The sequence below is a fragment of the Pleuronectes platessa genome, chromosome 16 (genome assembly GCF_947347685.1).
Source record: "Pleuronectes platessa chromosome 16, fPlePla1.1, whole genome shotgun sequence".
In the NCBI taxonomy this organism is placed as follows: Eukaryota; Metazoa; Chordata; class Actinopteri; order Pleuronectiformes; family Pleuronectidae; genus Pleuronectes; species Pleuronectes platessa.
Window position 1 is genome coordinate 7,225,944 of NC_070641.1, and position 17,030 is coordinate 7,242,973.

General features: G+C 41.4%; 1 protein-coding gene across 1 annotated transcript; it reads left to right on the forward strand.

Annotated features, from left to right (window-relative positions):
• Positions 1-8,842, forward strand: LOC128458194 (uncharacterized). The gene is made up of 6 exons (XM_053442923.1): positions 1-368; positions 1,230-3,223; positions 3,582-3,675; positions 5,462-5,511; positions 6,055-6,122; positions 6,767-8,842. Exons 2-5 carry the CDS (start codon positions 1,232-1,234, stop codon positions 6,094-6,096), a joined length of 2,178 nt encoding a protein of 725 aa, XP_053298898.1. The 5' UTR covers positions 1-368; positions 1,230-1,231; the 3' UTR covers positions 6,097-6,122; positions 6,767-8,842.
• Positions 8,843-17,030: the final 8,188 nt, after the last annotated feature.

The following is a 17,030-nucleotide window of genomic DNA, read 5'->3' on the forward strand; positions in this document are numbered from 1 at the left end:
TCTCTTCCGGTGCCCTCTATGTTTTTCGCTGTGACTTGACAGTGCAGGAAGACGGTGTCCATGATGACAACTTTAAAATACCAACACTAATCTGGAGCCTGTTTACACCTGTGGGCCGGATTTTAAAACGCTCTTCGCTCGGTGTCACGTCGCGTTTCGTCCCCGACCCGAATGAGCTTTAGCCGGACTGCGGCTAACTAGCCTGCTAGCATGAACCCGGGCCGCCGCTGCCTTTGTTTACATCCAGTGCTGGTGACGATGGGCCCGGAGAGGTGTGTTAGCTAGCCCGTCTACCAGAGCTGTTTCAGGGGCACGGGGACATCCTGCAGCGCGGGGGTCGCAGTTTCCAAACCGCAGTCACCAGAGGGGTACGGTTCCACTTTGAACCACTTTTTGTTCCAGTTCACAAGTGCTGCTCAGGGTTTTGTCCTCCATGGTATTTGATTACCGTTGACATCACTCATGGAGGGAAAGATAGGCGGGCCTACCTGTTTGATGTGCACCTAATCGATTAGTTGACTGATGATTTTTTTTTTTAGATCAAAGCTCAACTGAAGATATTATTTTGTAGACTCTGTCTTATTGTGTGTTATCAGATTACAATTGTTATTTTCAACCAATTTAAACATAATTAATTTATATTATTTCTGTGTATTGTAATGTTTTATATAAATTGTATGTTTTGCACTGTTTAACAATGATAATTAAAACAATTTGAGGGACAATTAATCAGTAAATATCAAGAATTATTGCTAAAAACTTGTAGACACTTATCAATATGTTAATATGTGTCGTTTTTCTGTCAAATGATTTATCAATTAATTTATTCGGACTCAAGATATAGATGTTATATGAGCACTATTGTAAGAAACATTCATATGGATGTGTACATTATAAACATTTAAATATTAATGTTGCAAAAATGAATATTTATTCATGGCCATTCATTCAAGTACATTCTTGTCCAATCAAGAGTCTGAAACTCAATGATTATTTATCCTATTATCATCAAAAACCAAAGTAGATTTTATCCATCAACAAATCATTGCAGCTCTAGGAAAGATGTTGCTGTCAGGGTGACATCTTTAAAAGGTAAAATGATCAGTGATTTATAGAATCTATCATGTAGTGGACAAATAATCTCCAGGGACCTAATCTCTCATAATCCATCTATAAGAAAGCATCATGAAATGGTACATCACAATAATGTTCATCTTTGTGTTTTGCAGTGATGGAAGTGTCCTCCCAGGATCCATCTCTCATGGCAATGGATCTGTCAAAGAGCTTCAAGCCCCTGACCCGCAGCCACACTGAAGCCATGGACCTGGCGAAGAAGCCGGAGTGGTACCACCGACGGCCGCCGAGCTGCAGCGCAGACATCACCTCCTCATACAGATCCAGAGCTGGGTCATCCTTCAATCCTCTCTCCACGCAGCCGGGAGCACTCGTCCACTGCAGAGACATGGAGCCGGGATCTGAGGCTTTAGGTAACTACATGAATTCCACCCTCGCTCCCGGACTCGACCTGTACCACGACAGAGTTCACGGCAACCTGTGGCATCCGGGTTTTTACGAGCCCGACCAGAGCAGCGGCCCAGTTCCTGAAAGCAGTGGCGGGGAGGAGAGCGATAGCGGCTCCGATGTTATTTTCCTTGTCTCCTCTGCGAAGGAGCCACTCTTATGCGGTCCCTTCATCCAAGATGGTGTGAGGCACATTGTGGAGCCTCTGTCGCCGGCTGTGTCCTCAGTGGATGAAGGGAGAGGTTGCTATCACCTACCTCAGCCTTTAAGTTCGCCCAGCCCTGACAGCTCGTACTCAGAAGACTCCTCAGACAGCTCACTCAACATTCCTGTTCATCACACCAGGCCCGTCGTCCTCCTGTCAGACCTCAGTGCCGTCTACGGCAACCCTGTGGAATCTCCTGTTGATATAACTAGTGATGACAGCGATGTTATCGAAGTTTCAGTCTCTAATGACAAGAAAAAAAGCGGCAACTTTCCTTACAAGAAAAACATCTCTTGTAAGAAGAGCGCGATGAGACCAACTCCACCTCAGAGTGAGGAGGAAAAGACTCCTAAAGAAGTACGACGTAGCAACAGGATCAGAAAGTCTTCGTCTGACATGCAACAGTTCACTTACGGTGTGTCTCGGCACAGTTTAAGGAGACAGGCCAAAAGCGACGCAGTGGGTATTTACAATGAAAACTGTGATTCGGAGGACATGATGGAGTTCGCGGTAAGGTCGTCGAGCCCAGAGGCAGACGAGTCGGTGTCACAGCCAAATGTTTCCCAAAGAGTGAGCAGTAATTCAGACGAGTCTGATGTGGAAGCTCAGACAGAGAGGAAATCCCCTCCTCGGGCGCCGCAGCCTCGCCTTAAAGCTTCGTACGCAAAATGCATCAAGCAAAAGAAGCCACCCGCCATTCACAAAACAAAAACGTTAAGTAGAACAAAACAGAAGCAAAAACTCAGAATCTCTCCACAGCAGAACCAAAAGAGCTCATCCTGCAGGAGTGTGTCAGGAAACAAAAAGACTGTCACCAGACGAAAGAGAAAAAGACAAACTCAGACTGGACCCTCTGCTCTGTTTTCTCCCAGAGAGCCAGAAATCATGCTTAAATATGCAAAAGTCAAAGGGGAGAAAAAGGACAAGAAGTCGGACAGGTTTTGTCCCTTCGTTCACATGGCGCTCAGGATGTGCACGGTTGTCAACTATCAAGAAGAGGAGGCGACCGTGCGGAGCAGCCGAGGGGGACAGCAGCAGACAGCCGCCATGTCTTTGTCTGGATCTGTTCCCAGCACTTCCTGTTTCCAGCTGGGTCGGGTCGGCTCAGAGAGCGGGTGTCAGGCCACGCTGTCATGCAGCCTGTGTGGTCAGACGGCCAACGCCATGGGGCTCGGGGACCTTCACGGCCCGTACTATTCCACCACTTCGTCTCTGAATGGCCAGACTTGCAGAACTGAGCAGAAAGAGGAAGACGACGCACATGGACTCGCTAATAGCCATTCAGTAAATTCCTCAGACGGTGGTTGTGATGGTCACAACCGCTCTCCTGCCGTCAGATGTTCGCTCGATAGGGATCATGATTCGCTCCCAAAGTTGCCTCCTCATATGGATGAGTGCTGGATCCACGAGGACTGCGGCATCTGGTCCGCCAGCGTCTTCCTCGTCAGGGGAAAGCTCTACGGGTTAGAGGAGGCAGCCCGGCTCGCACAGGAAGCAGTGAGTTACACAAACAAACTTTTGTTTGTTTTCATGGTCAACTTAGTCTGCAAGAAAATGGGGAACGTCATAAAATATTGTCATTTAAGTTTCTGGAATCAGTAATACTTGCAATTTCTGCTCAAATATTAGCTTTTAGTAAGTAAATGTTACTGCCATCACCGTTTTGATGAGATAAGCATAGTCACATTGTTTACAGTAAAAATGAAAGAAATAATAATAATAATTCAAAGTTTGAATCTTGAGTCTGTATCAGGATTAAAAGTAGTTTAACACTGACCCAACACTGGAAAAATAAATCGTATAGAACAGACGCTGTGTTTGTTTTATTTCTCACTTGGTCTTTTCTCTATCTCAGGTTTGTTCAACCTGCCAACAAACCGGTGCAATAATGGGCTGTTTCCAGAAGGGCTGTCCCAGAAACTATCACTACAGATGCGCCATTCAGTCAGGTACAGCCTTCATTCATTTAAACAAACCTTTATTCATACAAGGATAGGCCATTGAGAGCAAGTGATCTTTTTCAGGGAAAGTCTGATGACAAAGTTTTTGTCCGAATTATTGTTGGGATCCGAAAAATCCAAAATGTCAAGCTTCGGTTCTGCTCTGTTCCTAAATTCAACATGCTTCTCTGCTTGTCTGACATGATGGCCTCCTCGCTGAACCGCTGCTGCTCATAATAATATCAGGGTTTATGTGAGGTCTTAAAATGTTTGAAATTCAATAATCTGAAATTGAAGACGTCAGAATTCTTATGTATACTAAAATATTACAAAGTGTTTAAAACATTTACACAGATGCATACAGATGTTTACCGGAACAGACCAACGTTAAAATGTTTTCTTAATTGATCTCAGTTTACTCTGCTTGTCTGTGAGAAAGACTGTAGGTTACGAGTCTTGTGTAAACCCTCACATATAGAACTGATCTTTGTTAAAACCTGATGCATTCATATTTATGTTCCTGGATAAATGGGGCGTTGCTTATTCTGCACTAATGAGGTTAAAACCAGAGGTGTAAAGCAACGAATTACATTTACTCACGTTACTGTAATTGAGTAATTTTTTTGTGTACTTTGTAATTTTTTGAGTAGCTTTTGAAATGGGTAATTTTACTTTTACTTAAGTAGATTTTGACTGAAGTATTGTACTTCGCTACATTGGAAATTACATCCGTTACTGAGTAAAAAAAACCCAGTTCAAGGCGCAAGGCAATTCTCACTGCAGTGGTAGATGCTGTATAGAGTGGATGACTGCAGCCGCGGGTTGACGACTCCTGGCTCTAGCTAAAGAGCGATTTGTTTACTGCTCCGCCGTTAAAGAGATGCGGACGTCAAAGCATTAGTTCAGCTAGAATATTAGTTCCGCCCTGCATTTTCTCCTCCCGGTCGCGCGCCCCACCTGTTATGCCTCCGCGCAGTTTGAGAATCACTGCATTACACAGGGCCGGCGCTAGGACATTTGGCGCTCTATGCAAGCTTCACTCTAGGCGCCTATTTTTGCTTTCATGTGGTTCATGTCTTGACATGATCCTCCCAAAAGTTCTTAAATGTTTAATGTTTGACATGTTTAATGTCATTGCACTTATATTTGTAAAGATTCTCCTTTAATTAAAAATAACTGTTATTGGATTGTATTTATGACCCCTTGTCCTTTTTTGCACTGTATAGGAGCGGCCCCCATCAAGTTGTTGGAAGTAACTAAGTAACTTTTACTTAAAGTACATTTTAAATGAACTACTTTTTACTTTTACTTGAGTAGATTTTTAGATGGATACTTTTACTTGTACTTGAGAAAATTTCATCAAAGTAAAGGTACTTTTACTTGAGTACAATATTTCAGTACTTTTTACACCTCTGGCTAAAACACAGCGTTGCGTCATAATCTGCTGGTGGAACTTATCTTCTGACTACAGGAGTGTGTGTGTGTGTGTCCGCTATTGTCTGTCCCTCTACACACATGGACTGATAATCACATGTCACTTTAACAGATATATTTTTCTATGTTTTTTGTTGTTGTTAAGTTTCTTTGCCCACCTGCGTCAACTGAGGCTGTGAAAATATTTAAAGTGCTGAAAGCTTGAGTCACTTTTTATGGGTGTACGAAGGTTCAACTCCAAAAGCCGAACTTTTGACATTATTTCCCTTTGTGTTTGTGTGTTTTAGGGCGATCTGAAGGCCGTCAATCTCAATCAGCATGAACAAATTGAATTATTAAAGTGTCTTCCTTTGTGTTTTAGGCTGCCTCCTCAATGAAGAGAACTTTTCCATGAGATGTACAGAGCACAAGGTAACTGGATCTTTAACCTTGTTAGTCAGAAACAGGCTTTTTATAAGTCTGTTTGTGTGAGGAGCTTCAAGGCCTCTGGGGGGCAGTAATGCGCTTTGAGGCTGTCGATTTTTGTTGATTCGCCATCCTCCAGGCACATTAAGTTGTGTGTGTATGTTTTTAAAAGACAACAGAATTATGTCCTAGCTGCTCCTGTTAGAGGAAAAATTAACATAGAAAGAAACAATCACAAGCTTTTAACAGAATAAATGATAAAAAGAGCAAATAAACACATGATCTGAGGTTATTTTTCAGGGTGTTGATAATCATCTGATCTGAAAAGGGAAAACAGTCAATTCTTTATTTGTTCAAAACTAAACCAATCTTTTTATGGAAAATTTAGTTAAAGGGGAAATTGTTTCAGGTTTGTATTGTGACCTAAGACTAGTATTAGTTTGATTAGATGAATAAGACCTGATGCTGCATTCATCTGATTAACATCAGAGCATGAAAATGATATTTGTTAGTTTATTTATCTCCAGATGATGTGTTTGTGTTCAACAGAACAGAGCGTTCACCAGTGTAACCAGACATCACAAGAGATGACGCCAGGGACCCGAGGGGCACTCGAGGTATGTGATAGCTCTCGCTTAAACACGTGGAGTTGTAGAAACTCGTTTTCAGAGCCTCTGTCGACTGAATCGATCGGGTGTGAATACACAACAATTCTTTTAGTAAATTTTGTAATTGAGTAAATGGTAATTTTGATTTGTTCATTAATTCAATATGGGCTACATCTGACAAATACAGTGTGAAATCCTTAATTATCTAGATGGTAGCAGCCTGCTGTATTCCAGTTTGTCCCGCCACTGTTTCACAATGAACCAAAACATGTTTTACATTTATTCATTATAATGTAAGAGATGGCTAACTTGTTCTGTGCAGGGCGATTTGCTGGTGCTCGCTCACACTCCCGCAAGCATTACATTTTTACCAGCCAGGCAGACGGCCAGACCTCATAGTAGCAATTGTGCAATGCAGTGCAGTACTTGTCTCTCACTCTTAAATCTCTGTACCTGTCACTGGGAATCTGTTGCATATGAGCCTGAACTTTGTGGCTCTAACGTTACCGTCTCAGAACAAATTATGATTATATGAGAAAACAAAGTTTATATTTTCAGTTTCAGCTCTACATCTTCATAGGTCATAGATATATATAAAGCATGAGAATCAAATCATTTTTTTCATGTCGTTTTGTGTTGTTTCCTTCCTGAAGGATCCACAGATCTCCCCAGGGTGCGACGTGAGCGGCCTGACTGTCACCTCTGCTGTTTTTTAAACACTTATTAAAGTGTTGAGTCCGAGCAGAAGGAAAAACCTTCTGGTAAGAGTTCACTCATCATGACAGATGGATCAAACCAGGGGCCACTTGAGTGTTTTCACGAGAAGTGTCTTTGTCTTTCTGTTCGTTCATAGGTCTTTAAATCAGGCAGGTTAACCAACTGCACTGAGCCTAGATCATGTGCGTGTGTGGGAGTTAATGTGTGTGTGGGTGTGTGTATTTATTCTCGATGATGCACTTTTGGACTAGCCATGTCACAAATAATGTGTATTATTTGACCATAATAATGATATTATAGTTTAAATTAACTGGATTAATTCATTGTATAGAGTATAATATCTTTATATAAGGCCACTTCTTTGATTTCTACTGTTTTTGTACAACTTTTCTATCACTGTTAGTGCGCCAGTCGTCACATAAACATAACATCATTGATAATCATTGAGATGCATGCACAGTTGATGTTTGCTACAAGCACTTTAAAGTATGATTTTACTTTTTTTTTACTTTCTATTTGTTGACTTTGCTCTTCCTTTTCTACTCTAATTATTTAAATTAAACAGAAAGCTGAACTAAGCTAGATTTATATATAATAACTTTAGTTTCTGTCTAAATCACAAAGTAGGGCTGCAAAAGAAAACAATCCAATCACTAACTGAGACCACAAACTGTTAATTCAACATTTCCAAGCGGATTTATTTTTGGTGTCAGGTTTCAGGTTCTCCTCAGTGAACAAGATGTGGAAACTTAAAACCAACAAACTGCCTGTTTTGTGGCAGAGCTGCTGAAGTTTTCTCTCATGTCATGTTTGAGAGTTTTAAGTTTTAATAGGTAAAGTTGAATTCAACCTAATCACAAAAAACACCTACATAAGTAATCTGATTCAGATTATTTTTCCTTTTATGTATGAAACTAAAGTCAGGCTCATTTTCTCTGATTGGTAATTATTGTAAATTTAATATTTAAATTGTTTTAGACTTAATTGAGAAAATGAAAACCGACATATGAATCTGTAATGTTTAAGCCATGTTGGTTTCATTGCAGAGATCGTGTCATCATCACCAGTCCCACATTCAAACTAGCTTTCAGGTTCCCGTAATACACAGAAAGTGTAATATAGCTGTGGTCTTTATCCTGTATTTGTTAACAATTTGTCATTTAGCTACTTTACAATTATACTGAAGTACCAGTGGACGTACAGAAAACTGTCACTGAATTTATATGATAGCGAAGAAACGGGACCAAAAATAAATCTGCTTGAAATATTATTTTCTATGATTCCGAAACAGCTTTGTGGATGCTTATGAAATTGACTGTGGCAAGTGCTATTCAGGCTAAAACAAACATGTGATTTTCTTTAGGTTGAATACGTTACACTGGATGATCCTCAGCAAATAAAACTATGACTAACATCAACTGTATTTAAAGATGGACAACGTGATGCCTCCCAAAAATAATGCTAGAGCGAGGTTGATAACGTTATGATTGACCGCTGGGACTGACTTGTGATTGGTCCAGCGCATGTGACTCCAAGCTCACACGACCACATCTAAATTCCCTGATCGCTGCTCTGCAGGCTCTGGCTCCAAATGATGGCAGCCATCATATCCGGGATATTTTGGCTTAATTTCTGTTTAGTGGGATGAAGTGGAGATGCATTATCCATCTTTATTTAGAGTCTATGATGATGAATTACCTGGTCATGTAAAACTGGAGTAAGTTGAAAAATATGGATTTGTGATTTGCGTGAATTGGCTCTTTAATATATTTCTAACCTTTAGTTGCCATGTGGATCTGAGGTCACAGTATGTAGCTTCAACTGTCCATCCTCTGTATGATCTGTTGTATTTCAGTTTTCATAAATTATGACTGGACAGACATGACAGATGATAAACAGACACTAACCGCAAAAAAAAAAAAAAGATGTTAAGTCAATTGTGAGAGTTTGTTTCAAGCCTGCACTTTATATTGTTTGAGGAGTTATTATTTAATAAAAGTCATTGAAATTGAGCTGTCTTTGTCTTGAACTAGAATTTAAAATGCTCACAGTGTTTGCTTTTCAAAGCTCCCAAAAAGCCTCATTAATGTTGTTTGTGCAGAAATTATTTTCCACAGTCGTCACTGCTCCTACACAGGAACACCATGTTTTTCACTGCGAGGATGAGAGTTTGTCTGGGTTTGGGAAAATCACAAAACATCCGAAGGGATTTGTTTTAAAACTCAAGACATGTCTGGCACTAAACAAGGGGAAATACCTGCCACGTTTTGATAATAATATCCATATAGTTTCCATCTCTAAACTTGTGACAAAATATGACAACGTGTAATCCTTAAGTAAGCACTGCTGATTGAAATGCCTACTCAAAGATTCAGTCTCTTGAGGAGCAGGTTTCGAGCTGATGATTTTCCATGTTCGAAAAAACTACAGATCAAACAGACTGTGAGATGAATCCTTTAAGTGGATTTCCACATCTGGATCTCTAGTCTGCTGTTTTTTATGTCCACTAGAGGGAAATATTAGACTCTTAAACTGTATTTGCCATTACCACATCTTAACCTCATTAACATGATATATCTCCATTTGAATCTGCACAAAGCCTGAAGAATGAAAAGGACAACCATCTATAGAGTTTTTCTCTGTGCATGCTTCAGTTTAACCTTTTGGCCACCTGGGGGCAGCATAATCCTGTAAACACAACATTGACAAATACTCAATTTTGTTTCGTTTATTTACACTTCAGTAGTTACAAAGTAATTAACCTTCATTTGTAGTAAAGTTTGTTTCCACCTGATGACTGTAAGTCCAGCAGTCCCTCCCTTTTTGCTCTGTTTTTGGCTTCCACCGCCTCCTGCATGAAATAACTGGCTCTCTAGCTATTAAATGCTGTTTAACAGAGGGGGTCAAATGATTTGAGAATGTTTGAACATGGGGTCAGTTCAGATAAACAGTGGGAATGTATCATGAATTTTGAATCCTTGAAGCTTCATTAAATTATAAAAAATCTATTAATAATAGTTTTTCCCCATGTTTTTACCATCACCTGAAGGTGGCGTAATGCACCCTAAAGCTGTTTTCCGTTTACAGCTGCTGCATCAGTTAGTGTCTGGATATTTTCAGACTTTCACACAGAGAGCTTCTTTTGAGTCACAACACCAGGTTGTTGGAAATAGTCTTTGTACCAACACAACGTAGTAAAAGTCCCCATCTCTGGAGACACTTTACAGCTTGTTGTCGTCATTCTCACTCATCTTGCGAACCTTTAGCAGCACAAGGAGGATGTTTCTCACCTCTCTAAATAGACTCGCTGCTCTCACCTACTGAAATATCCTGGCAGCCAGAGCTGGTGTGAGCATGGTGATGTTGTTGCCATGGCAGAGAGCATCTTTTTAATGAAGTGTTTAGGCATCACAGGTCACTGCAGCTGAGCTTGATACTTAGATTCTGAAATAAAAGACTTAGATTTAAGTGTTAAATGGAAGAAGAGTTATTCATTTTTGAAGGTAATGGAATCAACATTTAGTTTGATAGTCTTTTTGGATTCATGCTGATCAGGACATTGATGAAAACTCGGATCAGATGGTCACTTAAGCTGCTTTCAGACGTGCATGTAAATGACTGAGTCAGTTGCTCTGGACACATTCTGGAACTTATCTTGCAACAGCTCCCTTAGTAAAATATCTGGAAAATGTCAGAGTGAGTTCATGTGAGAATACAGGACGGATACAAAAATGAAAAAACAAACAAACAAATATTTCAGGACGAAAAACAGAAGTCACAAATGGCTAAAAATATCAACTCGGTCAACTTTGGGTGAAAAGGGTCAATGCTACTGTCGATTTGCAGTAAACTAAACTTGCTTTGCAGAGTGGAATTACTACACCCAGGTGAGGCCTCACCTGAGTGTTATGGAAATTGTCCTGTTGTTAGTGTGTCTGACTCACTTAGAAAAACAAAAAATGACTGGACCCTAATTTTCCAGCAATGTATTGAAAATGACAACAGTTTAAAGCTGAATTTTTAAATGTTTTTCCACTGTTTGTTTTCTCTATTGTGTTAAGTAGGTTTTTTTCTGTTTATGCAAAGTAAAAACGCTCAAGTTCTCCCCACAGAAAACACTGAAACAGCTTATCAGTAGTCCTGACAATACTTCCGCTCTATCGAGATGTTATCTGAGACACCCGATAAAACAGCTAGCCAAAGCAAGAGTGGAGGCTGGCCTTACAGAGAAAATGTCACAGATAAACAATGTGCAGAATGTCCAGTATGAGAAAGTGACATATTGTCTGAACATTTGAGCATGTAAGCATCCTATCCTTTAATATGAATATGAATATTATTGTGCTGAGTCATGTCATGGGGAACAAAGCATTTCCAGTTTAGACTATGATTTTGTTGCAGATGGATTCAAAGCAAAACAACATGAAATACCAAAGAGTGAGAGTTGCTCTTGTTCATTTCATTTAAATCAAACTTATTCCAAACTATTGTCACGATAGTCATGGAGCAGAGGTTGAAAAAATTAAATCTTGTTACGTGATCATTATTTTATTTTTCAAAGGTCTGTGTTGTGACAGGTTGGTTCCACTTTCTCTTGTTTCATCTTTAACAAAACAGCAATACACTACTTTTTGTTTTTCATTGGAAATGTGATTTTTCTGATGTTGTCATTATTATTAAACGATTAACATGGTTTTCCTGTGAAAAGTAAAAAAACAATAACCTAACTAGGATCACCACCCTGAAGTTTCAGTCTTCGTCCTTTTTACCAGACTTATTAAATAAAAGGCTATTTCATTTAAATGAATTTATACAAGCTGCTGCTGATGAGAACCAATCAGGAAGAGAATGTGCAAGAGCAAGGTGGAAGTACTCGTCACGTCTTGTATTATAAAAATTACTGTGTGACACATATCAATGTAAAAGCTAATTCTTGTTGCTCTTTAACTAAATGTGAACCTGCTGGTTGCAGCTTGGAGAGTCGCTCTTCGTCTCACGTTGAAAAATCCTCCGTCATTATCGTCTCTTCTTGGTTCTTCAGTGAGGATCTGGTTTCCCTGATGGTCCAGAAAGATGATTTCGGGCTCCAGCAGCCAGTAGCTCACCTCACACTGCAGAGTCGCTCCTCCAGCTCCATTCAAAACCTGCGGGTGTTTGGGCTCAGAGACTGAAAACAGGAATAAAACAGAACGTTACCACAACTGTGACCAGAAACAAGAGTCAGGAACTAACTGACCTCGCCAAAAACAACTGTATGAGCCAAACCTGTAACACACTGTACTGGTGACCTGGAGAGTGAAGCCTGACCAGGAGGAATCTGTCATAGATCCACACCCTCACATCGTAAATCTACTTTACTCTATTGTTTACATTTGGAAAATTGACCGGAGCAGATGGTGACACCTTCAGATGTGAAACTCCGTTTAGTTCAGACGCCACATGTCGTTTTAAATCTGACAGAGGGACACAGATTCAGAATCCGGACTGTTCAGGTCGGATCAGATCCGATTGTAGCCTGAAGGAATCCACAGGTTCTGAATCAGGCCTGAGACGATCGGGAAGATTCAGACTTGCATTACTGTGGTCGGATCAGGGTCAAGTCTGAATGGATCAGGTTCTCGCTGAATCAAGTGGGTCGGTATCAAGCCCCATTAAATGTGACTGGGTGGTTCTCGTGTTAATGTGCTGGAATGGACTGGTCTGCATTGGGCTCAGGCCTGAAGGTTCAGACTTTGACTCGGGGCCCAAACAGATCAGACGGAAACTCCCTCAGACCAGCGTTAAAGTGGCCGGGGCCGGAGTCCAGCTGGATTGGATCAGGTTTAAGGTTCTCTATAGAACCAGAGCAAAGCCTTTCTAAGAGTAGAAACATTTGTTTGACTGGACATGCACACAAACAGCTCCACTGTGGTGCTGTCTCGAGGGCCGTTCTTCCAAAGCCTCTTGCACTGGCATCTCCCAGCATTAGACAGCTTCAGGTTGGAGATACTTAACCAGATTTTTACACTTTTCAGTTATTTCCAGATGAAGCTCGTCCTGCACTCAAAGTCCGATGTCTTCAGCTCGTGAGTCAACAGAACCACGACAGAGATGACGCGTTTAAGAGACGTGTGTGGAGCAATAACCAGAAGAGCTCAACACTGTAACTGTGTTTATTTAGTTATTTATTTATATCAGATTTCAAGTTTTCAATTTACATTTGACTGTAATTTAAATACAACGACACAAAAGACAACACACAGACGTTGCATGATCTAAGAACTGAGCAGGAAAAACACGGAGCTTTCTCACATCATCCAGTGATAATAAACATGCATCACATGCACTCACATGCAAACAGCCATTGAAGCACAGTGAGCTGCCTCACACATCAACAGAGAGGAACACAACAGAGCGCCCCCCAGTGGCTGAAAATACAAATGTGCAGGAAAGATAAAAGCATCCGTGTGAAAACTAACCGCTGGATGCAAAAGGAACTTACTCACTAGATATATATGTATACAGACCATCAGTGACTGTATATAAAGACAATCAGTGACCAACAGCTTGTTTCACGCAGCATCACTGGCTGTGCCCTGTGTGGTGACAGATGAAACAACAGAAACTGATTCGTCGGAGCTTCAGTTTTTCATGTTGCAGATGGACCGAGTCACCAGCCGCACATTTGATCAGGTAAGCCAGGGGCCCGACCTCAGGTCCAACCTCCGACATGAGCTCAGTTCTGTGGTTTGTCCAGCCGACATCTTTCTGCAGTCCATCCAGATCCTCACAGAACCTCCCAAAACCCAGCTGCTCTGCCAGTCACCACGATTCAACAGCAGCAGCCACCAGCAGTCACAGTCCATCTTCCAACTTGGCCCAGAGCAAGTGTCCCAAACCTGGCGCCCAAAGGCAAAACGCCATCCAGGCCCCGCCCGCTTGATCCATAGACCTCGTGGTAACAACAGCAGCCCGGAACTTTCCTGTCTGTTGTCCCGTTCAGAGACAAAAACACATGTAGACTTCTCCAGGCTCGAGTGCAGACGTCCTGCAGCGTTGCCTCCATCGACTATATCCAATGACCATGAAGCTTACATGAAGCTGTAAAAGATTCAGTCCCGAGTTTATTAAACCAAACTTACCTTTGTACGAGCTGTTGAAGTTGTCCGTCAAATATCTGGGAATAAAAATCGACAACAAACTCACATTTGATGCTGTTTGTGCAATGATCATGCAACGATAAACGTCTATCACCAGGGGAGAATGTTTAATGTGGATTCTGCTCACTGATCTATAGAATCTAACCAAGATGAAAAACTTTGAGACATAAGAACTCATTCGTCCCTGCGACCGTCGGCCTCATTAAAGCATCATGTGATCTACATATTTTCCTTTATTCTCTGCTGGCTATAACACAAATGGACTTTTAACGTTTATCTTGAGCTGCTGCTTCACTCTATTTTATGTGACGTCATTATTTCGACCAGTAGGTTGTTTGTTTTATTCCCCTGATCTCTCAATTTTCCTCTGTTTGTGAAATCATCCACTTTATTCTGCATTTTCACCTTTTTGCCATTTATTGTAAAAGTTCTTAAATCCATGATGGCATAAACACACACAGAACCACTAACACACTGGTTTATGAAGGGATTTTTCATGTGCACAGTATTTCACATGAAATGTGAATTTGGCTTCTGCAACACGTTTTACACATTTCCATAGAAGCACATTTCTTTATTTCTTCACGACTTTTCATATTAATGATTTGTTACAATGAGATTTCTGTTTGTTTTTACTTGAATATGCTTTGTACTGGTGATAAAGTGTTTTTGTACAGTTTATGATTTTACCTTTTTATTGTACTTGTTATGTCCAGCCCTGATTATTAAGTTAAGTTGGCTGGATATTTATAACTTATTCTTCTGTTATGTGTTGTTATTGTTTACTCACCTCTCCGCTTGTTTCAGACTTCTCACTCCCTCCCTCGTGTGTGGGTTCCACCTGGGTGATTGTCAGCTCCTCCCTGATTGTTTGCACCTGGTCCTCATCACCCGGTGTATTTAGTCTGTGTGTTCCTGTGTTGCGTTGCCAGTTCGTCTTTGTTTCTCCATGTTCTTAGCGTTCCAGCATTTACTCCTGATAGCTTTCCTGTTACCGATCACTGCCTGCTTAACGAGTTACGTCTCTGCCTTTTACCGGACTACGATGCCTGGTCTCTCAAAACCCGACCACCTGGAGCAGTCATCTCATCTGGGTTGAGTATGCACACAACACATTACCCAGTGCATCTACCGGCCTTTCTCCATTTCAGTGTGCCTATGGCTACCAACCTCCACTGTTCCCCGACTTAGAGGAGGAGGTCAATGTTCCCTCTGCCCAGAGGTTCGTCCATCGGTGCCGTACGGTCTGGGAGGTCCTTCTAAGAAGCTCCGTCCGTACAAAGGGGGCGGCGGACCGACGACGGACCCGTGCACCCACGTACCAACCAGGCAATAGAGTCTGGGTGTCTACTCGTGACATTCCCCTACGTGTGGAGTCCCGCAAGTTGGCTCCCCGGTTTATTGGTCCGTTCCCCATCTCCAGGATTATCAACCCCGCTGCAGTGCGACTCCAGCTGCCCAGTTCTATGAGGGTGCATCCCACCTTTCACGTGTCCCGGATCAAGCCTGCATTGGAGAGCCCGTTGGTTCCTCCCACCAAGCCCCGTCCTCCTCCCAGGATCATCGATGGAGGGCCGGTGTACACGGTCAAACGCCTCTTGGCTGTTCGCCGCCAAGAGGCGGATACTCTGCACTGTGATCGACTGCATTCCCGTGTACCGACCTTGGACCGAAACTATTACGAACTCTGCCGGTGTCTGCTCCCTGCTGGATTTACGGATTACGAACTCTGCCGCTGCCTGTCTCCTGTTGGATTCTTGTACCCGTGTTTGGACTGCCTTAACGTGTACCAACATTCAACAGTAAAGTTGGTTAACTGCACCTTCTTGTGTCTCCGAGTCGTGCTATTGGATCCACACACCTGTCTGCACTCCTTACAGTACTTTTATGATTCATTCATGTCAATGTGGAATTTGGCAGGAGCCGCCACTGCCATAAACGTTTATGCCATTCATTAAGCCAATTTTGTTCTTCCTAAATTAAATTGTATTTCATTGAAAAACATTTATTTGAATATAATAAAATCTAAACGACAGGTTTAACTTTGACATATTTTTCCATCTGTCTATAAAACACGTTGAAGCCTTTCAGTGTGAAGCTTGTTCAAATGGTGTTGATATGTTTTCTGACAGACTTTTTACGAAATAGACACCACCAGAAAAACTGTTTTTATTTCCAGGTCATCTACTGATGTGAATTTTTACTTATAGCTGTATATTTGAATGGCGTTTACAAAGCTCTCCTGGAAGTAGTTTGTTGCTGTAGAAAGATACGATCAGGTGTTTGTGCATTGAGGAGGAAGTGGAGCTGAATTTCATTATCTGATTGTGACTCAGCGTCACCCAATAAGCCCAGGCTGACTGCCGATAACACAACCATCACAGGAAAGGGAAGCGTAGCACTGATCTGCTCTGTGGATAATGCGGCTGGGTGCTTGATATGTAGTATTTCTCCTCGGATACTTGACCATCGCTGACAATAGTCCATCAATTCATTGACCTTCAGTTATCCTTCAAAAATCCTGATGATGTTCTCCTCTACACTTGACATCTATTGCACTTCTGTCCATCCTGGGAGAGGGATCCCTCACATGTGCCTCTCTCTGAGGTTTCTACGTTCTTTTTACCCTGTTAAAAGGGTTTTTAGTAGTTTTTCCTAACTCTTGTTGAGGGTTAAGGACAGAGGATGTCACACCATGTTAAATCCCTATGAGACAAATTGTGATATGTGAATATGGGCTATACAAATAGAATTATATTGATTGATTGAAGACATATTTGAGGCAATACTAATATGTTGTTTACTGTATTAAATTTCCATCATTGCTATCCCCATTATTTCAGATATTATATTATAATTCTAAATGTCCAGAAACTATAAGGACGACAGTTCTGTCTCTTGCAGGGACGTGTGGTGATTTTTATCTAGCGACAGAAACGTATTAAAGTACAAGCAACCTCAGAGTTGGGGTGTGAGGTTCCTGTGAAGAAGGAAACTTACCCAGAAAGTGCACGAACACCTCCCTCTCTCATATTGATAAGAGATGTGTTCCATTGATTCT